Below are 26,693 nucleotides of genomic sequence, written 5' to 3'. Positions count from 1 at the left end.
GGATCCACCCCAAAATTTCTCAGCTCAGAGTTGGCAACCCTACTCAGCTCTGGTCAGTACTTGGATGGGAGACCTCCAAGGAAATCCAGGGTTGCTATGCAGAGGCAGGCAATGGCAAACCACCCCTGTTCGCCTCTTGCCTGGAAAACTCTATGGGGTTGCCATAAGTTGGCTGTTATTCAATGGTACTTTCCACCACCAAAATAAGCCCATTTGATTTTTTTAATAAAAAATAGTCACATGAATTGTGTGTGGAGTATCCACACTTGTTACTTGCAGTATCCCGGTGGGAACAGTTGAAATGCTGAATTTGTCTGTACAATCTGTGTATTGACAATGTTGTATCCTGTATTGGAACCTTAATTTGAAAGACCATACACAGCTTGATCTCCTATCAGTTTGTGAAAGAGACTGTATTTAAATTGGATAACCTTATGTGCATATAAGAGAAACTTGAGCTAAATGGAACTGATGAAGAATACAGAAACAATCGTCTTCCTAGCAACTTCTACATGAAGAATTCCTGGATGCTTGGCTCTTAAACTAGCATTTCGTACCGTGGACTTTGAAAGAGTACCTGGAGGCTGGCAACCCTATCCATGTCCCCGACAGCTGGTGGCCCTGATACAGCGAACCTCCTTGCGGTAGTGTCCCTGAGTCACAGTGCCCTGATAAGTATGCTTCACTTACACATCATGGCCTAGGCCTCCCAAGAGCTGGCACCATCAGAGGAGCAGAGAATAGACACGACTAAGCCCCCTCCCGCAACCTTCATTGTTCTGGATGGAATGCAGGAGTAACAAGAGCCTTCCCAGCTGTTGGAAGGAAGATAAACTTAGTCTGGGGAGGGGGGGAGTCAGGAATGAGAGGCAATAGACTGTGTGTGTGTGTGTGTGTGTGTGTGTGTATGGGGGTGATACAGATGGGAGTCAGCAATCATAGAATCTAGTTTCTACTTGGAATGAGAAATCTTTTATATCTGTTTTTTCTATTGCTAGGCCTTGCAGGCAGTCTACGGGTGAAACGTTCTCCCTGGATAGGAGGGCCTGGAGAGCTCTGAAAAGTTCAGACGGGAAAACTCTCCGTTGGACTAGATAAGTTCTTTTCCCTCGTTCCTTCTGAAGGGAGAGATGGCAGAGAGGAAACGTCAGGAGACTAGAGTGGCTAGGGTTGCCAGGTCCCTCCTCGCCACCGGTGGGAGGTTTTTGGGGCGGAGCTTGAGGAGGGTGGGTTTTGGGAGAGGGGAGGGACTTCAATGCCATAGAGTCCAATTGCCAAAGCAGCCATTTTCTCTAGGTGAACTGATCTCTATCGGCTGGAGATCAGTTGTAATAGCAGGAGATCTCCAGCTAGTACCTGGAGGTGGGCTAGTACCCTAAGGGCGCCCAACTCTACGAATCCCCTGGATCTCTATGGTCAAATGGTTGTTCAGCATGAAATGACTTCACTAGTGTTGCCAACCTCCAGTTACTAGCTGGAGACCTCCTGCTATTACAACTGATCTCCAGCTGATAGAGATCAGTTCCCCTGGAGAAAATGGCCACTTTGGCAATTGGTCTCTATGGCATTGAAGTCTTTCCCCTCCCCAAACCCTGCCCTCCTCAGGCTCCACCCCAAAAACCTCCTGCTGATGTTGAAGAGGGACCAGGCAACCCTAGTCGTGACACCATTTCCACCCATCTCTACCACCAGCACTTCCTATCGGCAGAACTTCAAGGCCTGGCCTAAAGGCTGAGTTCAAAAGTCTTAATTTATCTGAAAACTTTCTTGCCCTTTCTGGAAGCAGAACAGGAAACAGATATGGCCTGGGGATTTTCCCTCCTGGAATACGTCTTTCAGTTCCTTGTTGCTCATACTTGTATAACCTTATGTGTATTTATCCATGTATTGTTCGTTAATCTTTGTTGAATCCTACCTATTACAGTAAATGAATATATCAAACCTTTCGTAGTTCAGTAATAATAGTTTATTTTACAGTAAGGGACATGCTGTTTTATGCATTTGTTCTCTTTGTATTGGCGGAGGTGTGGAGAGGAAAGGGAAGAAATCCCTGGGGCTGCTTCGGACTGGGGGCTCATGCTACAGCAAGTATCCAACTGGATGTGGCTCATCTTATTGCATTACTCTTGCTCATTGGTCATTGCATTTATGCAACATGTGGATTATATCTTTATTGTCACTAGTAGCCTTTGTGCAACATTTGGGTTATGCCAAGATCCTATAAATCTCCAGTGCTCTCTCACCCAAAGGTAATATAACCCTTTAGTGCTGCCCCTGGAACCTCTCATCATTCGGGAAGTGGTGAGAGCGTAACAATACGATGTGCCCAAATTTGATTCCTCCCAGTTGTAATGAAACATTCTGTGGACAAAAATACCATTCAGCCCAATTTTCCTTGAACTTCCAGACTGAGGAAGAGCTCTGGAGACCCAAAAGCTTTCAGCTGGCGTTTGGTTCAATTACAGGTCTTTCTTGCAAAAAAAGTCACGTCAGCTACAGGGAAGGAAGTGGATATAGCAGGGCTACAGCTGTAGATTCTGGAAGGCAAGTTAGCTAGATTCACTGGAACGGGAATGGGGACTTTTGGGAAAGTCCAGAGGGAACGGCACTGAAGCTGGGAATCCAAATCCTTCATCTCTTTTCATAGAATCATAGAGTTGGACGGGACCACCAGGGTCATCTAGTCCAACCCCCTGCACAATGCAGGAATTTCACAGTTACCTCCCCCCCACACACCCCAGTGGCCCCTACTCCATGCCCAGAAGTTGGCTGAGACACCCTTCCTCTCATGAATTGCCTAAGGTCATAGAATCAGCATTGCTGGCAGATGGCCATCTAGCCTCTGCTTAAAAACCTCCAGGGAAGGAGAGCTCACCTCCCGAGGAAGCCTGTTCCACTGAGGAACCGCTCTAACTGTTAGAAAATTCTACCTAATGTCAAGACAGCAACTGTTTTGATTTAATTTCAACCCGTTGGTTCTGGTCCTACCTCCTGGGGCAACAGAAAACAATTCGGCACCCTCCTCTCTATGACAGCCCTTCAAGTACTTGAAGATGGTTATCATATCACCTCTCAGTCTTCTCCTCTTCAGGCTAAACATACCCAGCTCCCTTCAACCATTCCTCATAGGTCTTGTTCTCCAGACCCCTCGCTATCCTTGTTGCCCTCCTCTGGACACATTTTAGCTTGTCTACATCTTTCCTAAATTGTGGTGCCCAAAACTGAAAACAATACTCTAGGTGTGGTCCTGAGTTCTGATCTCAGCCTCTCAACATATCACCTCTCTGCTCTTTGTCTACAATATAGGAAACCTGAATTTATGGTGGTGGCAATGACTTTTCATGCAGGGGAACCTGAATGAAACTGGAACCACAGCATTGAAATCTCGGGCATACATGCTCCAACGTATGTACAAACTGCAGGAGACGTTTCCTTTTCGAATTGCCATTTCAACCATGGTACATCAATCTTTCATTAAGACTCATCTATTTGCTGGGTGTGTAAAATGATTTGTTGAAGTCAATGTGGTTGGGAAGGACACTTAGCTAGCATGCAACCCCACCCAACTGTGTGTGAGTTTCATAAATAAATATCATACTGCAAGACAAAGGATGTGTAATAAAGGGATATGGCCGGCAGCGTCCCTCACGGTTTACTTTGGCAGTGGGTGAATAGGAGAAGCTGAAATAGAATACCGGTAATAAACTAGCGCTGAAAAATGGAAGCTTTGGAAGACTGGAGGCAAACAGGGAGAGACGTGGCAGGACCTCAGCTGGACATAGAGAGAGACGAGTCTCTCCACCTGGCAATGCATCAAACCCTGGCTTCTATTTATCTATTTATTTATATCACACTTTCCCTCCCAATGGGGACCCGAAGCAGCTTATGACCCAAAAGAAAAAGAAAAAAACACCAGAGAAACGAGAAAAGAGGGGAGGAAAGGCTTCTGAGTGCAAAAGAAGTCTTCTCTGTCTAGCAGGTTTTCTGTGCAGGTCAACAGCTTCCATACCCAGTTGTTCTCTGTCGCGGCTCTCATCATGTGGCATGACTTGCCTGAAGTGGTCATGTAGTCTTTCGCACGCCTATCCTTGGACAGAATGTGTAAAACAGAATTGTTCAGGGGGTAGGGTTGCCAGTTTTCTCTTTGCCACCGGCGGGAGGTTTTTGGGATGGAGCCTGAGGAGGACAGGGTTTGGGGAGGAAAGGGACTTCAATGTCCTAGAGTCCAATTGCCAAAGAGGGCATTTTCTCCAGGTGAACTGAACTCTATCCGCCGGAGATCAGTTGTAATAGCAGGAGATCTCCAACTAGTATTTGGAGGTTGGCAGCCCTATTGGGGGGCGGGGGCATTTTCATAAAGTGAATCATGTGTGTGGGATTATTATCCTGTGTGTATATATGACCCTGTGTTTATTGCATTGGATGAGGAATGGTATGGAATAGCCCAAAATCGTTAAATCTCGGTAGCTAGGCTGGGTCGGTACTTGGATGGGAGACCTCCAAGGAACACTCTGCGGAGGAAGGCAATAGCAAACTCCCCCTTGCTGGGTATGGGTTTGCAGAAGAAATACTGAAGTCAAAGGTATACATGGAAATCACTGTTTCGGGTCATGGTATCTAGGATTCATGGTAAAACAAAACTACCCCCCCTGAAGAAATCAATGTTGTTTGAGACTTTGGGTGCTCAGGCAGCATGTGCTTATGTTCTTTCTCAATTCTACCGATTTCTCAAGCACGCTGCTGCAGTTGTCTTGTTTGTGTGCTTCCTAGGGGCACCTGGTTGGCCACTGCTGGACTTGATCCAGCATGACTTTTCTTATGTTCTTGTGAATCCCCGCTCATGCCACGGAAGCTTGCTGGGTGATCTCGGGCCAGTGCATAACCTACCTCACAGGGTCGTTGGTGAGGATAAAATGAAAGAGAGGAGAATGGTGTAAGCTGCCTTGGGCCTCAATGGGAAGTAAGGCAGGCTATAAAAGGTAAAGGTCTCCTGTGCAAGCACCAGGTCATTCCTGACCCATGGGGTGACGTCACTTCCCGACGTTTCCTAGGCAGACTTTGTTTACGGGGTGGTTTGCCAGTGCCTTCCCCAGTCATTTGGATACTCATTTGACCGACCTCGGAAGGATGGAAGGCTGAGTCAGCCTTGAGCCGGCTACCTGAAACTGACTTCCATTGGGATCGAAATCAGGTCATGAGCAGAGCTTGGACTGCAGTACTGCAGCTTACCACTCTGCGCCACAGGGCTCTACCTAACTATATACAAATGTTTAAAATCAAGTTCCTGAAACTGTGTGTGACATCCCTTCCTGCCTTGACAGAGGGGTTCAGCAACGTCAACGAGGAGCTTGCCCTAAGACTGGCTAACGGGACGTCCGGCAGCCGTAGCAAAACTCTTCACATCCAGCGTGCTCCAGACACCACCGTGCCTTTAGAATATGACTCCAACCCGGCCCAGGTTCAAGCCTGGCTAGAGGCCAAAGGATTCAGCCCATTGTGAGTTGACATTGCGTGCTTTTGGAAATCATTTTGAGTTGACTTTATGGTCTGAGCACATTCCTTTACCTACCTTTCTGGATTTGCCGCTTTTTTATTTCTTGTTGGTGCCGTTGGGTCTTTTTGGATATTAGCCAGTTGCGAGGCCTACACACGCCAACTTGTCCTGCCCAGTTTTCCTAATTCACAGGGAGCTGACCACTCTTGAGTGACCTTCTGATTGTTCACCACACAAGGCATCTTCAACTTTCCTACTTTGTAGCTTCTATTTTTTCCATTTCTCAGTTGCCAGCTATGGGTACTTTTCCAATATTGAGGCTAGCCAAATATGTTCAGTTCTTTATTATTACAATCCATGACCAGTAGGTATATAAAAAGGTAAAAGGTAAAGGTCCCCTGTGCAAGCACCGGGTCATTCCTGACCCATGGGATGACGTCACATCCCAACGTTTACTAGGCAGACTTTTGTTTTACGGGGTGGCTTGCCAGTGCCTTCCCCAGTCATCTTCCTTTTACCCCCAGCAAACTGGGTACTCATTTGACTGACCTCGGAAGGATGGAAGGCTGAGTCAACCTTGAGCCGGCTACCTGAAACCGACTTCCGTCGGGATCGAACTCAGGTCGTGAGCAGAGCTTGGACTGCAGTACTGCAGCTTACCACTCTGCGCCACGGGGCTCCTTACAAGGCAGGGTATGCATGAATTAAGTTTTTATATATCTGCAGTTGTAGTTTGTTTTTGTGACCTATGGAAGAAAGGAGGGGAGGAAGCTGTCACATACAGGAGGGTGCCAAATTGTTTTCTGTTGCCCCAGAAGGTCGGACCAGAAACAATGGGTTGAAATTAAATCAAAAGAGTTTCCTTCTATACATTAGGAAGAATTTTCTAACGGTTAGAGCGGTTCCTCAGTGGAACAGGCTTCCTCGGGAGGTGGTGAGCTCTCCTTCCCTGGAGGTTTTTAAGAAGAAGTTAGATGGCCATCTGTCAGCAATGCTGATTCTATAACCTTAAGCAGATGATGAGAGGGAGAGCATCTTGGCCATCTTCTGGACATGAAGTGGGGGTCACTGGGGGGGGGGAGGTGGTTGTGAATTTCCTGCATTGTGCAGGTGGTTTGTCTAGATGACCCTGGTGGTCCTTTCCAACTCTGTGATTCTATGATTCTGTGAGAGGAATAAGGTGAACACGTGTGCATGATGAGCAAGCCACATTTGTGCCTGTCGTGGCCCACTGAAGTTTAATTGAAGCTCACTGTAAATGCAGTTGGAATCTTTAGGCTCTAAAGACTCCGACCGCATTTAGTTTAGGGTGTTATAAAGTTTCCTGCATACTTTACTCCAGCAGTCTGTGCTGCGCTGCCTCCCTGCAATTAACATGAAATCCAACTCAATGACGATAGGTGCTGGATTAAATAGCTTCTAAAAGATTAGATGTTGTTTTTTTACACCTGGTTAGCCACTTTATGTTCATGGGAGCGGTTCTGGTTCAACTGAAGGTGGGCAATAGGTTGTCCTTTCAGTGCAGGTTTCCATTCATTGAGAAATCCTCCATTAGCTGGTTTTTGGATTTGCTTTCACAATCAGTTTGATGTCCTGGTATGATACATGCAGGCGGCAGGTACCCCACTGAGCTCCATCTGCAATCGAGAGCCAGCGTGGTTTTTAAGAAGAAGTTAGATGGCCATCTGTCAGCAATGCTGATTCTATAACCTTAAGCAGATGATGAGAGGGAGGGCATCTTGGCCATCTCCACCCCAGAAACCTCCCACTGGTGGTGAAGAGGGACCTGGCAACCCTACTGTCGGTGGAATTTGATGATAATATTACTACAACAAATTATGGTAACTTTTCAAAAATCATGTATGTTCCTATTAAAATCCGGCCAGAATCTCTTTCTCTTACTGTACACATCATACATGCAATGAGCTCTAACTAGGGTTGGCAAGACCCTCTTTGCCACCAGTGGGAGGTTTTTGGGGTGGAACCTGAGGAGGGTGGGGTTTGGGGAGGGGAGGGACTCCAATGCCATAGAGTCCAATTGCCAAATATGAACTACATGGACTATTTTTGTAATTTATTTTGGTTTATGGTGAAGATTTGAATTGTTTAAAGCACAAAGTGCTAAGAAAGACTGTTTGGCAGCAATCTGAGTTATTATAACTGTTGTATAAAATTGTTTTGTTTTACAACATTATATAAAAAAGACTTTGGCATAAGAAAATTTATTATAGCCAACACCCTATTTTGGGTAACAAAACAATAAGCTCTTCAATAGTAGTAAGTTTGAGAAAGAAAATATAAGCCATACTGCTGTGGTTTTTTTTTGAATAACAGTACCTGGAGATTGGCAACCCTAGCTCTCACCAACCCTTCAGCACCAATTGTCATTGTTACAAGAAATAGTGCAAGCTGAAAATGCCTGGGCTCAAGAGAGGAGCGGTTAACCAAAGGGGAGACGTGCTTAAGTGCCCTGGTCCCTTCGATCTCCTGGGCTGCATTTGTTAGTATAATAATGGCTATCCTTAGATCTTTACTGTCTGGAATTTGGAAGTAATTGAGAAACAGGGAAGTACCTGGCTCTTCTTTTGACCAGACTAAGCTGAAGGCAGTTTGAGCAACCCCTGAGCATTCACAGAGTGTAAACCCAACACTCCCATAGCAAAGTGGAAAATCCTTACACAAATACATAGGGCGCTTCACATATGACAGAATTCTTATATGGAAGGCACTCTTAGGCACAAGCATAAAACCTGTGTGTGTGTGGTTGCAACACGTGATTTTTGCAGCATGTGTTGGTGCCACAGACGTGCCAGAGATCCATAGGCAGTTGTGACTTCCAGTGCAAACGTTATCGACTACAGACCCTGCACACTTGGATTGGCACATGGCTTAGATCTACATACAGGTTTCACGATAAGGATATAAGCATTCCTGTGTAGGGGTTCATGAAAACGCCAGTCAGTCATGTGATTTCTCTTTTTTCTTTTCTTTTCCTTTTCCAGGTATGAGCATGAAACCAGCCAGAACAAGCGTCCCGCCCAGATATCTCGGGACACCTTGAGAGAGTGGCTGCAGCTTGCCAACTCAAAACTAAATCTGTCACCCCAGGCAGGTGAGAAGCAGGGCTGGGAAAATCTCTTTGCAACGATGGGTGGGAGGGATAAAGCAACGACCAGAAACAGCCTTGGGGAAGGAGAGAGAGACACGGCAGTACAAGAAAGGGAAAAGACGGAGCAGTGAACAAGACTTGCCGCTCAACTTCTAGGAGGCGTAGGAATAGGGTCCGTTGACTTCTCGGCAGTGGAATGAATGAGGGGGAAAAGGAACAGGAGAAGAGCTGGAGAATAAGGTAAGGATGGAAGGACTTGCTTGGCTCTGGAGCAGAGGGAGGACAGATGGTAGACACTGGGCTAAAATAGGGATTTCTCTGGCTGGAGAGATACAAGATGGAGGATTGTGGGCCAGGGGATGGGAGATACAGGGGTGGTAGTGGTGCATCTCCTATGACCCTGAAGGGGCTTGGGTCGTTGGGTTTCTCCCTCATGTGGTGAACAGTTAGAAGGAAATGTACAAAGCGTATATTTCTCCCACTAAATATATAATCAGGACATGGAGGATTCCTAAGCTCCTTTCTCAAGGCTTGATGAGAATCATCCTTGTCTAGCAGCACCCAGGAATACTGGTCCCCGGCTTTCCGTAATCAACGGCTGCCTCCATTTCTGTGCCTCACAGAAGCTCTGTGCTTTGGAAAGCAGAAATTCAGTTGTCCCCAGTATTGGGATGCAGTGGCAGGAAAAGCTGCACTCCTAACTGCTGCGTTTGCCGTGAAGCTGTCAGGGGAAAGGAAAGGGACTCTGTACTGTGTGATCTATGCAGCAAAATCCCCTTACAATTCCCATGCTGTAATTCACTTGGAGCTAGGATTGCCAACCTCCAGGTACTAGCTGGAGGTCTCCTGCTTTTACAACTGATCTCCAGCCGATAGAGGTCAGTTCACCTGGAGAAAATGGCCGCTTGGGCAATTGGACGCCATGACATTGAAGCCCCTCCCCGAACCGCGTCCTCCTCAGGCTCTGCCCCAAAAACCTCCTGCCGGTGGCAAAGAGGGACCTGGCAACCCTGCTCGGAGCCAAACTAAGCATTACACATGATGTGAGGTGGGGGTAGGGTTGCCAGGTCCCTCTTTGCCACCAGCGGGAGATTTTGGGGGCGGAGCCTGGGGAGGGCGGGGTTTGTTGAGCGGAGGGACTTCAATGCCATAGAGTTCAATTGCCAAAGCGGCCATTTTTCTCCAGGTGATCTGATCTCTATTGGCTGGAGATCAGTTGAATTAGCAGGAGATCTCCTGCTACTACCTGGCAGTTGGCAACCCTAGGTGGGGGACATGGGTGGCTTGCTCTTCCCACACAGGGAGAGCAAGGTGACCTCTGAAGGTGGGAAAATGCATTTATAATTTTTAAAAAGCCCCGAAGTAGTCGGGGTGGTGGCCGCGATGGAAACAGCCATGCATAAAAGGCCCTCTTCTAACCCGTACTTGGTGTCTTCATTTCAGGGTGTGGGGATAATTCCTTCCCCTTCTACTTGTTTGTACCATGGAGCTCTATACAAACAAGCAGAAGGGGAAGGAGTTATTCCCACACCCTGAAATGAAGACACCAAGTACGGTAAAAATAGAAGGACTCTTCTCTCAGTTATGCTAGCAGTTAAGAATAGGGTTGCCAGCCTCCAGGTAGTATGTAGTAAATAGGCACCTCTATGCTAGTACCTAAGGTTTGGAAATCAGCAGAGATGTGAAAAGCTTAAACAAAGTGCAAAATTTATAAAGCTACACAATTACACACGGATCACAACTAGTCATACAAACAAATAACAACATACAAGTACATCATCAAGAAACATGAACAGTCAAGAGCAATCATCTACAGTCCAAAAGGTCAGTATTCATATGAGACAATGGTTCCACGAAGGTTCCCACGAAGTGAAGCCATAGACTTGTGGGGATACGGCCGTTTTGATTTCTTATGTTAATCTCTTCTTCAGTCCCCCCCTTAATATACAAATAATTACATATAATAATAATCTATAAGCTTTTTTTAAAAAAAATTATATTTTTGACATTCACAATATAATTTTTATACTTACAATATCTAGTCCCTTTCAAAAGCTCATTCCTTCTTTAATTCGACTTCCATTATTGTACCCATTCTTTAATCATAGTCAGCTTGTTCCACATAAGGATACAAAAAGTGTAGCAGTGCTACCTCCCAGTTGGATAATACCTAAATAGTAAACAGGTGTGTGTGGAAGACTAAGGTTTTGCCCCCTCTTACTACTGCGACACCGCCGCGCTTCTCATAAGTGTCCCTTTAAATCTTATGAGAAGCGTGGGGCTCTTAAGCCATATATAGGCATTTTTAAAAATAAATTTTATTATTTTAAAGAAAATACGAAAAAACAGAACGACAACAAGAAAAAAATCCTGACATACATACAGTGATATACATACATCCAAACCACCCTTCCAAAGTGTGCCTATACCCATAACCTATTAATTGCTAGTAAAAAGATACATTTTACAGAAACTATAGTGTAATATAGAGGAGCCCTGTGGCACACAGTGGCAAGCTGCAGTAGTGCAGTCCAAGCTTTGCTCACGACCGGAGTTCTATCCGGACAGAAGTCGGTTTCAGGAAGCCGGCTCAAGGTTTGGAGGATTGGCTCTTAAACATCTAAGCGATTTTGTTCAACACACAACTACCCACATTTTGGAAAAACCTGATGATTTTCCCAAGAAGCAAACATGGAAAAGAAACTCTATGATATGTTTGCCAAGCAAAATGAGACTACTGCAAAACAATATGAACAGCTGTCTAAGAACCAAAACGGATGGAACAAATGATTGCCATGCTGAACATCTTTATTCAGTCATTTACTCCAAAAATGAATGAGGCAATAGAAGACTTCAATGATGTCCCTTTAGCTGACAAAAGAGATGAAGAACAGGAGAATTCGGTAGAGGAAACAGAGAGCTACAACATACAAATTGTAAGAACCCAGCTGGCAACAATGGATCGGAAAATGAATGATTTGGACCTCTGTCTTTTCGACCTGCCTGATGAACTTTTCAATATCTGCTTGGAGGACTTAAAGAGTAAAGAAAATGAAGCTGCCTGGATTCTCTTTTTTGAACCGGGGATGGAAGATCTCGCAATGTGGATCTACTATGAGGATCACCTATCTACAGAAGAGGTTTCACCAACAACCTCCAAGGATGCTCTTTGATGCCTACTATTATTGAAGAAAAGAAGGAAATGCTGGAAATTTTGAGCTAAGGGACTAATTTAAAAGAGTTTAGTTTCTCTTTGATTAAGATTAAAAGGAACCGGATGAAAGGCTTGGCTTTACTGGAATAGAACTTCATTTGATATTAAGTTACTACAATTATAAAATGTTTTAAATGAGTTTAGAGAAATGGAAGGCTTACAAAATAATTTTTTTTAATGGAAACGGAGGGAGGTGTAGGTGAAGTAAATTTAATTTTGATTATATATAAATATCTCTAATAATGGTCCCTAGCTGTTTTTTATTTCTTATTGTTTATCTTAATTGTTAAACCACGTGTTTAATTTTTGGAAACATTTAATTCTTAATGGGTCCATTCAAAGAATATTTGTTGGTCTAATTCCATATTTACACTTTTTTATTTTTTTATGTCAGGTATTGATTTAATCAGGTTTGATAGTATTAGAATATATTATTTAACATATATTTTGTAATGGTTTTATATTAGGTATTGATTATACAAAGTTAGGATAAGAACAGGTTAATAAAAAAAGAAAAAATATATTGGGATTAGCACTGTTAGCAAAAGTATACACAATTTAATTTTAGATGGAAGAGGGAGAGGGGGAAGTCACTATATTGTTAAATTAGAGACATTATCTGTCTTTTTTATTATTACTTTTTAAATATTGGATATTGTTTTTATGTAGATATGTTTATTGAAGAAAAATAAAAAAAAATATTATACAAAAAATATTTCAGGGTGGAAGCTTATTCTTCCCTCTCCCAGTGACAAAATCTGACCAGCATAGTACTGGAGATTGTGACATAAGATGTATGCAAAGTACGATCTTAAAACTATGGTATACATTTTTTCCCCTCTAGTTAAATATTTGCCATGTATTCATTTTATGAGGCTTACAGAACAGTGGTGAAACCACTTTGTTAATCATTCATTTAAAAATGTAGGCATGCCTCATTTTATTGCACTTCAGTCCATTGTGCTTCGCAGATATTGTGTTGTTTGCAAATTGAAGGTTTGTGGCAACCCTGCGTCGAGCAAGTCTATCAGCATCATTTCCCCTCCACCTGCGCGGCCTCTCTGTGGCGCAGGCCACGGCATGGAGAGGCTGCGCCGGCGCAGGGGGGCATCCCAGGGGTGTTCCGGGGGGAGGAGCTGCTGGTTAGGCGGCTCCCTATCCTGTTTCGGCCCTGGCCGCCGCTGAGAACAGTGTTGCTGTGCCTGCTTTTGAGCAGGCACAACCTCACTGTTTTCAATGGGGCGAAAGGCCCCGCTAAAAGCAAAAAAAGCCTCAAGACGGCTTTTTGTTTTTGTTTTCCGGTGTACTCACAACAGCTTAGGAAGAGGCGCCGCTGCACCTCTTCCCCGCCGTCTCCGCACGCCGTATTTTCAGGAATGGGCTGTGAATAGACTACAAGGCTTTTGGCAAAGTCCCCCACCAAAGACTTCTAAGCAAACTTCATAGTCATGGGATAAAAGGACGTCCTCTTATGGACTGAGAGCTGGCTGAAAAATAGGAAGCCGAGAATAGGAATCAATGGTCAGTTCTCGCAATGTAGGGAGTAGTGGTGTCCCTCAGGGATCTGTGTTGGGACAGGTGCTTTTCAACCTGTTCATTAATGACCTGGAGTTGGGGGGTGAACAGGGAGGTGGCCAGGTTTGCAGATGACACCAAATTATTTAGGGTGGTTAAAACAAAAATGGACTGGGAAGAGCTCCGAAAGGATCTCTTCAAACTGGAGGAATGGGCATTAAAATGGCAAATGAGATTCAATGTGAGCAAGTGTAAAGTGATGCATATTGGGGCAAAATATCCCCAGTTCATATGTACACTGATGGGATCTGTGCTGGCAGTGACAGACCAAGAAATAGATCTTGGGGTGGTATTGGATAGCTCAATGAAGACAGGAGGAGAGGGAAGAAGAGCCCAAGGATAGGAATAGTTGGAGGCTCACTATTAAGGAGCATCCGTAGCTGAGTTATTTGTGCCGGTTCTAGCTATTTTGCTCTTTCTGTAGGTGCCCTCGTTTTGGAGCTATGCATCTTCCCGAAAGAAGCGTCTTCTGTCAACCGTTCCTCGTGGTCTGCCTGTACTTTTTTAGCCTCCTGTCTCTCTCCACGGTTTGGCACCTCCAGAGGAACAATTCTTACCTGTGGTGGTGGAGGATCAGTGGCAGAAACACCTCTGGTCTCCCACAGCACGATCACACTTCCTGCTTCAACACAACTTGTAGCTTAACCACTAAGAACTTGGATAGAGGTATGTGGACAGTGAACTCTATTGGGCGTCTGGGGAATCAGATGGGAGAATACGCCACCCTCTATGCTTTAGCCAAGCTCAATGGGCATCAAGCCTACATCCTTCCAGCCATGCATCAGTATCTATCAACAATATTCCGGATCACTTTGCCGGTGATCCCTTCCGAAATGGTTAGCAGGATCCCTTGGAAGAACTACAATCTCCACGATTGGATGTCTGAGGAGTATCGTCACATCCCAGGGAAGCACGTGCGGCTGACAGGCTACCCTTGTTCCTACACTTTTTATCACCACATCCGCCAGGAGATACTTCAGGAGTTTACCTTCCATGACTACCTCAAGGAGGACACCAACAGATACCTGCTGCAGTTGCGGGGGCAGCGCAAGACGGTCACCTACATCGGAGTGCACGTCCGTAGAGGGGATTATGTGCATGTGATGCCCCGCGTCTGGAAAGGTGTAGTGGCTGACAAAGGTTACCTGGAAAAAGCCATGAATTACTTCAGAGAGAAGTACCACGATGCTGTCTTCGTGGTAGTCAGCAATGGGATGGCTTGGTGCAAGGAAAACATGGATGCTTCCAGAGGGGATGTTTACTTTTCTGGCGACGGGCGGGAATCATCCCCGGGGAGGGATTTTGCTCTCATTGCTCACTGCAACCATACGATAATGACCATTGGGACCTTTGGCATCTGGGCTGGTTACCTGTCTGGGGGAGAAATGGTTTACTTGGCCAATTACACCCTCCCATCTCACCGTTCCTCAAGCTCTTTAAGCCATCCGCAGCCTTCTTGCCTGAATGGATTGGGATCCCAGCTGACCTCTCTCCTTTGCTACCCAAGTCATAAATTAGGTGCTGATTCATACGGGCAGCCCCTTCCTGAAGGGGGGGTAGGGTTGCCAGGTCCCTCTTCGCCACTGGCAGGAGGCTTTGGGGATGGAGCCTGAGGAGGGTAGAGTTTGGGGAGGGACTTCAATGCCATAGAGCCCAGTTGCCAAAGTGACCATTTTCTCCAGGGGAACTGACCTCTATCGGCTGGAGATCAGTTGTAATAGCTGGAGATCTCCAGCTAGTATCTGAAGGTTGGCAACCCTTGGGGGTGGATCTGCGACAGCTGGGAGTGGCATAGCTGCACTGCCTCCTTAGAGGCTTCCCGGCCACCGGATGGCACAGCTCTGTGGCTTCCTGGTGCCAGCATGTTTGCCTCTGGGACAGCGCAAGTGCCCGTTAACCCAGGTTAAATGGGCACTTACGCCGCTGCGGGGTCACACCAGCTCCTAAGCAGCTTTGCTCACCCCCCCTTCAGGATTGCAGCCTTAATTAGATAATAGTACAAAGGGCTGTAAGTCGAGGAACTGATTCCACCGGGCATGTGTCTCAGACAAGATGTTCAAAAGTTTCCCAGCAGGAAACTCAAGAGTCTGTCAACTATATTGGTTCTTAACTGTTTAAGAACCTCTTTAGACCTTTGAGGATGGAGATAGCACCTTATACCTCCTATTGAACTTCATGCACTTTACCAGGGTACACAAGATACAAGACACTAGATTCACACATCATGTTATACTAATTTATAAACTAATTCCTTGGGTGTCTAATTCACTCTTCTCTACTGAAGGACAGATGTACTCACATCCTAGCTGTATCTGAAGAAGTGAGCTGTGACTCACGAAAGCTCAGACCCTGCCAGAACTTTTGTCAGTCTTTAAGGTGCTACTGGACTCTTGCTCTTTTGTAATGTTAAACTAGTTTGTAATTTCCTCTTCCTTGGGAATTCTGGGGTTTGAAGTTCTGTGAGGATCTGAGAAATGTTTGACAAGAACATAGAACTTAAGATCAGACCAACAGTCCATCATCCAGCATCCTGTTTTCCAAAGTGGCCAATCAGAGGCCTCTGAAATGGGTACCAGCAGGGCATGGAGGCCAAAGGCCCTCTCTGTTGTTGTGCCCCAGTTGAGGCACACATGAAAGTTTTGCTTAGACAATATGCCTAATAGGCACAAAAGTGGATCCTGTCTTCCATGCATTTATCTAATCTTGTGGTAGCAAATTCCGTGTTAATTGTAACTTGCGTAAGGAGAATGTAACAGAACTCTCAGCACCTCGATAGAATTCTAGACTTCAGCTTGCAAGACAGTTTTGGGGAAATCCATGACCATTAAAACCTATATACCTTTATGGTGTCAATAGGTAGGGTTGCCAGGTCCCCCTTCGCCACTGGCGGGAGGTTTTTGGGACAGAGCCTGCGGAGGGCGGGGTTTGATGAGGGGAGGGACTTCAATGCCATAGAGTCCAATTGCCAAAGTGGCCATTTTCTCCAGGTGAGTTGATCTCTATCGGCTGGAGAGCAGCTGTAATAGCAGGAGATCTCCAGCTAGTACCTGGTGGTTGGCAACCCTGTCAGTAAGACCTACCACTCTGCAAAGAGAGTTAGGCTCAATCCTGTTGGGTATTGGCGAGCTTTGCTACATGTCAGACAGGCAAGGGTTAATAATGCTGTTAACCAGTTCAAGGTATGATGTAACATGCAATATGTTAATTTAGCTTTTGGTCAGTGAGAGCATCCGTTGCCCACATGATCTTGTCACGTACACAAACAATTTGCATTTAACTGCTTTCCTATATCCTTTGTTAGAAGTGAAAGCAGTTAGTTCAGTTGAGTTGAGTTCTAGTTTCTTTCGATACCAGCCTGCTAGGATGGAGAGGCTATCTTGCTTTTTAAGAAAGCCTACTCAAGAGTAAGCTAGTGCCTGCCAGAGGCTTCTGGCAAGGATAGGAAACGTAGAATGTAGAAAGGATTTATTTGTTTTATTTCCCAGTGACCCTACCCTGAGTTTAGCAAGTTTACCCTTTATTTTAATACCCTTTATTTTAATAAGAGCAACGACTCTGTCTTTTCTCTGTGCGTGTGTGTGACTCATTCTATTTTCAATAAGCCATAACTAAGATCTAGACCTCTGTATTGGTAGCAGCATTCTATATCTAACAAATCCTTGGCTAATGGCTAAGTAAAGGGGCAAGGGAGGGGGAAATGACATTTGAGAACCAATCCTGCGATTGCTCCATATTCATGGATCTCTCTCATTAATTCCAGTAAAGCTTCTTCAGGATCTATGGTTAACATCACCACATCATCAGCAAACACATTGATCCTGTATATTTGACCATTTATTTCTAGACCTCTAATATTGTTGTTAGTCTTTATGGCAATTGCAAAAGGCTCTAACGAGAAGACAAAGAGCAGGGGTGATAAAGGACATCCCTGCTTGGTTCCTCTAGCCAGGGGGAAACTTCCAGAATCAAATCCATTTACTCGCACTCTTGCTTTTGATTTTTGATAGACTGACTGTATTGCATTCATAAAGTATTGCCCAATATTTAATTTTCTCAGGAGTCCAAAGATAAAACCCCATTCAAAACGATCAAATGCTTTCTGTGCCTCAAGGGATTAAATTGCTGATATAATCTGTTTCTTTTTACTAATGTAACTAGCATTCAATATTCTACGTATTGGGTCTATTAATTGCCTTTGGGGTATAAATCCTGACTGGTCTGGAGAGACTGGATAGTCTTTTATTATAGCGCTCATTCGAGATGCAAGGACCGCAGTGAATAACTTTGCATCTTGATTTAATAATGCTGTTGCGGAAAAATGGAGGTTCGTGGAGGAGAGAGACCCGAGACCCTTAGTCAAGAAAACAGTTTATTGCAGCTGCGGCTCAGCCCACATTGACAAGCAAAAAGACTGAGCCCCAACTGTACTGGGGAATGAAGTTTATCCTAGTTCCATGCTAAGACGTGATACATCAACATTTGGTGCTTATCTGGTAGTTTCACAGAGTCAGGAGCACAGCGGTTCCATCCAGTCCCCTTTATCATTCACCATGACTTTCCCCCCACTGACTCAATACACAGAGCTGTCTTGTACTGCAGCAGAATTTTTTCCCTTGCTGTCTCAATGCTATTTGTTGATAAGAATCTGATTGATCCATTTGCTTACCAGTTTTTTAAAATCCCCGTGATTCTTGCGTCTTCCCATGAGTGTGGTGATTGTTTGCTTTTCATTATCTGGTTAAATAATATTGCCATATTTGGTAATAACAAATATTTAAATTATTTGTAGAATTCTAGACCATATCCATCTATGCCTGGAGATTTTCTGTTTTTTAATTTTCTTATCACGTCATCTATTTACTTTCCATTGGCATATTTAAAGTAATTTTATGCTCACTCTTCAGTTCAGGGATAGTCAATTTTTGTAAATACTCATCATTTTTTTTATCAGATGTCCAAAATATATAAAGAATTGTCTTTTTTTAAAGCCTCAATGCTTTGCCCCCCCTTCAGGAATGGGCTGCCTGCCCTCTCTCAATAATCTGATTCAACTTTATGTATTTTTTGTTATATTGTTTCTATGTTTTTTAAATGTTTTTTGTTATTGTTTGTTTGGGGGTTGTTTTCTGTTTGCAAAATTAATATTTTTAATGTATTGTCTATGCATGAACAGCATCTCATTTTACATTCTAAGCTGTGGAATATATGTAGGGTTTCCAGGTCCCTCTTCACAACTGGCGGGAAGTTTTGGTGGCGGAGCCTGAGGGGGATGGGGTTCGGGGAGGGATTTCAATGCCATAGAGTCCAATTGCCAAAGCAGCCATTTTTCTCCAGGTGATCTGATCTCTATTGGCTGGAGATCAGTTGTAATAGCGGGAGATCTCCAGCTAGTACCTGGTGGTTGGCAACCCTAACTATATGTGAGCATTAAGAACGGTATATATTCATATTTTGAAACAGTGACGTCAGCCCCTCTTATCCTTTTCCCGAAAACTCAGGGATCCTACCAGGGTTTCCCACCCTTGTATGAGACACCCTTCCCATTCCAGTTTCTGGAAATCCTCAGTTCAGTGCGAGACAACTGTAGTATAGATGCAACCATCAGAGTCATCTGCAGAGTCATCTTCACTCTGAACGTGAGGGGCTTTCTGTTTCAGCTCAGCATAGATGACGTTCTGGGTCTCAGCTGGAGAATCCTGCTCTGGAGGCTGAAAGAAAATTAGAAGCACGCGTAGAAGTCACAGGGAAGTCTCTCTTCAGTGTTTCCAGATGGCAGGGAAGTCCCTAGCTATGCCTTACCACCCATGTTAATCCCATGGCTAACATATCCTTCCCCAGGATTTACCAGCATGTTAGGGTTGCCAGGTCCCTCTTCGCCACCGGTGGGAGGTTTTTGGGGCGGATCCTGAGGAGGACGGGGTTTGGGGAGGGGAGGGACTTCAATGCCATAGAGTCCAATTGCCAAAGCAGCCATTTTCTCCAGGGGAACTGGTCTCTATCAGCTGGAGATCAGTTGTAAATAGCAGGAGATCTCCATCTAGTACTTGGAGGTTGGCAACCCTACAGCATGTTGGTCCACTATGAAGCCTCCCGCAGTCAGAGGAAAGGGGACTTTTGTCCGGGAGCAGGATAAAATTGGTAAAACATACACATCATGGATCCATTCATTTTAATACTTCTCCTGTTCTAAAATGTATGCATCCGTGATTTTTACGTCCTTCTCCAGTGGGCTCAAAGAGACACACATAGCATTTATCCCATTTTTGTTCGCACAATAAACTTATAAGGTAAGTGATGCTGAGAGAAAACGACTTGCCTAAAGACAGGCAATGAGCTTTCTGGCTTAACAGGGATCTGAACCTCAGTCAGACTAGTCACTGTGGCCATTACACATTACTCCAGCTCTGGACCAAAGTATGAAGAAAGGTCAATAGAGGGGGGGAAATCATAGAATCTGAAGTAAAGGCTCTTACCAGGTTCTTTTCCTGTCGACTTTCACTAGTGGAGGTGCCTATGGATAAAAGACATGTATCATATAGAGGCCGGAGCTGAGTTGTTGTCTGTTGACCCAGAAGTGGTCGGGCCAGAACCATTGGGTTGAAATCAAATCAAAAGAGTTTCCAGCTAAATATTAGGAAGAACTTCCTGACAGAGCAGTTCCTCGGTGGAACAGTCTTCCTCGGGAGATGGTGGGCTCTCCTTCTTGGGAGGTTTTTAAGCAGAGGCTAGATGCCCATCTGACAGCAATGCTGATTCTATGACTCGTTATGAATTTAGACGGATGGTGAGAGGGAGGGCAGGAAGGGATGAGCCAGTGCTTGGCTATGGTGGCCCTTTCTTCTACTCGCGGGGTAATTCCAATTGCCAGTTTGGGGGTCAGGAAGGAATTGTTCTCCAGGCCAGATTGGCCCAGGGACCCTGCTGCATGCCAAGAGGAAAACAAAAAAACCTGGAGGCCTGGAGGTTTTTTGTTTTCCTCTTGGCATACAGCAGGGGTCACTGGGGAAGTGGGGTGGAGGGAAGGTAGCTGCGAATTTCCTCCATTGTGCAGGGGGTTAGACTAGATGACCCATAGGAGTCCCTTCCAGCTCTATGTTTCTGTGATTTTTCAGAGCATGTGTCCCAAGGTGATCTGGACTATACAAAAGCTTATCTTAACCTCCTTGTGTTTTTAACCACCTGGCCTATTCTAGATATGATGAGGGAGAGGGGTCTATGGCAGGTGTGGGTCCTCATTAAGTTGGCTCCCACATTTCTATGCAGGGCTTCAAAGTAATAAATTGAAAATCAATTTTTATGAGTAATACAATCCATAACAGTGTCATAAACTCATGTTATGCATACTTTCATATGCGTTAATTATTATTCGCTGCCATTGGTTATTAAAACCAACCCACAACATTTATATTCTACAAACAACATCTTGCTCGTATTTTAAAAGCTATTGTAAAAAAAAAAAAAACAGATAGAATTAATGGTTACCCTAAATGGAAGGTGCATCTACGAGCCTTATTGATTTTCCACCTTTATGCCCTCACATTTATTTCCCACCATTTATGCCCTCACAAGGGCCAACAAGGTGGCTAAAAAATGTAAGCACAGATAGTAAAATCACATTTTAAAACCATGCAAACCAACCAAAAATCACCCCCTTCCTAGGTGTCTTCTCACAAATATGTCCAACGTGTCTTAGTAAGTTACTTACTGTCAGGTTTTGCCTTCCAATGAACTTTCATCACTCTGAAGGAAGGTTCAACACTAATCAAGAAAAACAAAAATGAAACGAAATGACATAATTGCAAAATCTTTATTCACTTACCCACTCTTCACTCAAAGCGAATAAATTTATTCTCGCTGCAAGGAAAGGCTGCAAAATTCCAAATCAAGTGTATGCCTCATCCTGCCCATCTCCAGGAAAACCCAGGAACCCCGGTTGTCCAGATCTGAGCCCAGCAGTGGCCCTAGTAGGGTTGCCAGTCTCCAGGTGGTGACTGGAGATGTCCCACTATTACAACTGATCTCCAGGCGACAGAGATCTGTTCACCTGGAGAAAATGGCCATTTTGGAAGGTGAACTCTATGGCATTATACCCCATTAAAGTCCCACCCCTCCCCAAACCCCACCCTCCTCAGGCCCCACCCCCAAAAACTCCAGGTAGTTCCCAATCCAGAGCTGGCAACCCTAGGCCATAGACTTACACCCTTTGTGAGTGCAGTTCATGCCAGCACCCAGTCACCAGCCCCTCACCAAATGTGTAGCATAGTTGCTGGTCCCTCTCTTTACAAGAACCCCTGAATTTGGTAAAGATCAGGTCAGGGGGTCCAATTTTATTGTCCCCAAATTTTCTTCCTTTTGGGGGCCAATAAAATTGGACCCCCTAAACCAATCGTTACCAAATCGGCTTTTTTCGGAAATACTGAAAATTTTGAGGTCTGTTATACCCGAATCCAAAAAATACTGAAATTTTTTTGGGTGCACATCCCTTGTCTCAAATAGTATCCTTTCCTTACTCTAATCTGGACTATATTCCCAACCTCCAGAAGAGCTCCTGGTCTTAGCTATTACACTGCATCTTGGTCTTATCCATCAATATACTGTTCCCTTTTCAAAGCTGGGTATAATCTTCCAGCATTCTTTAGCTGAATATAGTGTCAGATTACAAACTGATATTTCTTACCCGGTCAGCGCTGTTGATTGTCTTCTCCCTGTAAAGACCCATAACCAGAATCCATTATGATATACCTCTTAGAATCTCCCGATTCTATCTCAAGATTTTACTTGTTTAAAAGATTTTACTCGTCCTTTCTCCTGGCCAAAGCCGAGCTCAGGGCAGCTAACATCAGATAAAAACACCATAAAAACACAATAAAAAATATACAGAAATCGCCCCCAGCTAAAAACCAGACAACCTCTAAGTTAATGCCATACATACCAACTTTTGTTTTCCTGTACCAAATGAAGGTCCCAAGTCCCAGAAAGAGGACAAGCATGGCTACTCCAACTCCTAAGGCTTTGACATCAATCACAGGTGTGTCTTCTGGAAAAGATGGGCCCATCTTAAGAGAGCAGGGTAGCATGGTCATTTACAACCCCAGCACTAATCTCTGCTTTATTCCAAGAAATAAAAGAAGAAAACGTCAGGAAAGAAAACACCAAGACCACGGTCACACAACCCGGATAACCTACAAAAACCAATGAACTCTGACCGTGAAAGCCTTCAACAATATTTTTAAAAGAAGAAACTTTGGTCATTTATGCAGGGGGAATTTGTTTTTGGTTTGCTGAACAGTTTTCTGCTCCAGATTCTCAAATGTTAAGAGCTGTGCATGGAAATAGGGGGAATTTGCATTGCTCTTGCCTCGAAGCAGTATTTAAATTCGTCCTAAAACAGGATCCTGGAACTATGGGGGAAGAATGAGACCAGAGCGAAGTCAAATCTGAAGGTTGGTAAAATCATGAATAATGCAAAAGAAGCCTCAAAGCAGTCCAGCATAGGGCTGTTGAAATTTTTTTTGGCAAAATTCAGATTCGGCAAAATTTGGCCCGTTTTTATTTGGGAAATGCCAAAGTCCAAACTCCCCCTATTCGGGTTCGTGGAATTCGACATGAAATTTGGCGTTCCCAAATAAATTCGGCTGAATAAAGCCATTTAAAGCACATTTGATACTTTCCGCGGCTCCGGGGGGGGGGCATTTTTGGAGGCAGAAGTCCCAAACTTTCAGGGTAGCTTGGAGGGACGCTACATGCAAGAACCCCCATGTTTGGTGAAGGTTGGGTCAGGAAGTCCCGAGTTATGGGGTCTGGAAGGGGTCTCCCCCATCCGCCCATTGGAATGAATGGGAGAAGGCAATCCTTAATGTGCATCTAGAGAGCGGCAAATCCAAGGCAAAACCTCCCATTGTTTCTCATTGGCTATTTATGCATGGGAGGTTTTGCTTTGGATTTGCTGCTCTCTAGATGCACATTTCCCCCATCTGAATTCTCAAAACTCTGCAGGGGGGCTTATTGTTGAGATTTGGAAATTTGGATGGGGAAAATGTGCATCTAGAGAGCGGCAAATCCAAGGCAAAACCTCCCATTGTTGCAGACCAATAAAAGGCAGTGTTGTTTACAATTTGCTCTGCTTTACCTTGGGAGCAAAGCCCCACCGCGGCTCTTCATTCCGAGTAAGCAGGCCGGAGGATCAGGACTGCCCGCCCTTTCCTCTACATTTTGCTTCCTCCTGTCACCACTTCCTCAGCCCCGGGGGCACACAAAAACAACGAAGACCGGGGGGGGGAGTTGAGGGAGGAGACAACGTGGCTGAGCTGACACTGTCAGAGGAAAGGAGAAATCCTGAGCAGGGTCACCCGCGGGGGGGCCGGGGAGGGGGGAATAAGCAGGATGCTGCATTGTACAGCACATGACACCACTGGTGCATACACACATGCACGCCCGCTACACGCCATTCCCCCCGCCCCATCGCGCAAAAGAAGGCAAAAGCTCAGATTCTACAGACACGGCCCACAGAGACAATCAACCCCCCCAAGCAGAACACCCCCCCCCCCACGACAAGAAGACGCAAATTCCAAACGAAGGAGAACGGGGCAGCCAGAGAGAGAGACTCACTGACCCACACTGACCTCCAGGCGAAGGTGGCAACCAGTGAAAACAGCAAAAAAACACTAGCGCAGAGGCAATCAACCCCCCAAGCTGAACAGCCCCCGCCCCCCGCGACAAGAAGACGCAAATTCCAAACGAAGGAGAACAAGCAGGTCAGCTCAGCTCAGGATCTCTCACAATCAGCACAGGAGCAGCAGCAATGGAAGGAAGACTCACACACACAGACTCTCTGGCCATTTATGCACAGGAGGTTTTGCCTTGGATTTGCCGCTCTCTAGATACACATTTTCCCCGTCCAGATTCTCAAAACTCTGCATGGGAGCTTATTGATGAGTGTTGAGAATTTGGATGAGGAGAATGTGCATCTAGAGAGCGGCAAATCCAAAGCAAAACCTCCCATGCATAAATGGCCTCTCTCTCCCCACCCCCCGCCGGGCCGCACAGCAACCCAGGACCATGCACACGCCCCCCCCCCCCCACAAACACAGGGATCTCTCTCTCACACACACAGGCACACTCTCTCTCCCCCCCAGGCTGCGCAGCAACCCGGGACCATGCACACGCACACACAAACCCCATGGGGATCTCTCTCACACACACACAGACACTCTCTCTTTCTCTCCTCGGGCTGCACAGCGGCCGGGCTCACACACTCATCCGCAACTGATTGGCCAGAAGAAGACTCAGCTTGACCACCTATTGGCCACGGGAGAATGCTGATTCGGGGTCGCCAAATTTGTACAAATTTATCCGGCATCCGCCCAAACTCGCTGAGTTCGGCTCGTCGTTTTCCCGCTTTTTTTTTTTTTACTCCGGTTCTATCCGAACTAGAAATTGCCGAATCAGGGGGAATTCGGCTGTTTTTCAGTTCGGATGGAACCGAATCGACAGCCCTAGTCCAGCAGGGACTGCAAAGTAAACACCCCTGCATAAATGGCCTTGTCATTTGCATATCTATAAGAGGTGATGTTATATAAGAGGTGATGGACCCCATGTGATACCTCAAACTTTTTTTGATTTTATTGCTATGTATTATCATTCCCTCTTGCCAAGGTGAGTTCACACATGTTATCTTCTAAAATTGCAGTTTAAAACATTGAATGGCTTTGGCAACTTTGAAGGTTACGAAAACATCTGATGTTTCTGAACTCCGCCTTAGTTGATACGCCAGGGAAAACAAACAAACCTGGTGCAAAAAAGAAAAGGCGTTTCATGCTGAGATAAAACAGGGCAGCTTAAGTGACTTTGTGAATTGGTGGCAGAGGTAAAATTTGAAGCTGGGATCTTTTGAATCATAGTTTGTTCCCTTAGCCACTACGCTATACTAGCCAATGAATGAAATGGACATTCTCCTTTTGATTCAGGTTCAGTTTACAGTAGCTTTTCAGTATCTGATGAATGAGAGTCAGTGTGGTGTTATGGTTAAGAGAGGTGAACTCTGATCTGGTGAACCAGGTTTGATTCCCCACTCCTCCACATGAAGCCTGCTGGGTGACCTTGGGCCTGCTTCAGTTCTCTCAGAGCTCTCTCAGACCACACAGAGGCAGGTAGGCAAGGGCAAGCCACCTCCGAACATCTCTTGGCTTGAAAACCCTACAGGGTCACCATAAGAGCTGCCACTTGACGGCACTTTTCCACCACCACGTTCTTCTCAGCAGAGAAACAGTTCTCTTGCTGAGCACATGGGGTTGCCAGGTGCCCGGTGGTGGCGGGCAAATCCCCGGCAATTCACACCTCTGCCCACCGACCACCTGAGGGTCGGAGGGCAAACGTGCACACGCGCGTACACACCACGCACACTTCACTTCCAGTTTACAACCGGAAGTGCCACCTCGCGAGGGGCCTCCGGTTGTAAAGCGGAAGTGGTGTGTATGCACGCTGGCGCATGCACACACACGCGCCTGAACTCTGCACCAAAAGCTCCCGCCGGAGGAGAGGGGGGGACCTGGCAGCCCTATGAGCACAGTTTAATCATTCCTGGCCTACTCCAAGCACGTGCAGCTCCAAAGTGACGCCAATAGCTTCTTGCTGGGGCGGTTTCGGCTCCGAAAAAATGGTGCCAAGGGGAAGATAGGAGTCTCTCCTCCCCTCATGCTACAGTTCTGAGCCGAGTTGGGCTCTTGTGAACCTTAAAAATGCCTTTCCCTGTGGCTGCTGCATGACTGCAGGGGAAATGAATTGGGTCCAGCGAAGACCAACCCATCAAAAAACATAACATGTAGTTTAGCTAGGGTTCCCAACCTCCAGGTACTAGCTGGAAATCTCCTGCTATTACAACTGATCTCCAGCTCACCTGGAGAAAATGGCTACTTTGGCTACTGGACTCTATGGCATTGAAGTCCCTCCCCAAACCCCGCCCTCCTCAGGCTCCACCCCAAAAATCTCCCGCTGGTGGTGGAGAGGGACCTGGCAACCCTAAGTTTAGCCCTGAAACATGGCTTTGGGGGGGAACAGGTTCTGAGTCAAACTCCCTTACCTTGTAGTAGCAGGTCCACAGGATCGCTGGGCAGGGACAAAACAGGATATTGAGAACGGGATTCTGCGTACATGCAGATGTAACTCCCGCTGTCCTCTTTGCTTACTTTCTGGATGCTGAACTGGGTCCAAATCCCATTAGCGACGGCGAGCTTAAGAGGCTTCAGGTATCCAGGCCTTTGGAGATAAAAGTTATAGGCCCTGAGGTGGCTTTGGCATTTGAT

The 26,693-nt window shown here is 45.5% G+C and overlaps 1 protein-coding gene across 1 annotated transcript; it reads left to right on the top strand.

Annotated features, from left to right (window-relative positions):
• Positions 1 to 3,395: 3,395 nt before the first annotated feature.
• FUT2 (fucosyltransferase 2) lies at positions 3,396 to 14,905 on the top strand. The gene is given in 6 exon segments (XM_056864256.1): positions 3,396 to 3,405; positions 5,322 to 5,496; positions 8,497 to 8,606; positions 9,227 to 9,326; positions 13,817 to 14,805; positions 14,808 to 14,905. Coding segments are annotated over 6 exon segments (1,482 nt in total).
• The last annotated feature ends 11,788 nt before the right edge of the window (positions 14,906 to 26,693 follow it).

Source organism: Euleptes europaea, chromosome 18 (genome assembly GCF_029931775.1).
Source record: "Euleptes europaea isolate rEulEur1 chromosome 18, rEulEur1.hap1, whole genome shotgun sequence".
NCBI lineage: Eukaryota > Metazoa > Chordata > Lepidosauria > Squamata > Sphaerodactylidae > Euleptes > Euleptes europaea.
This window is presented reverse-complemented; position numbering and strand designations above follow the sequence as displayed.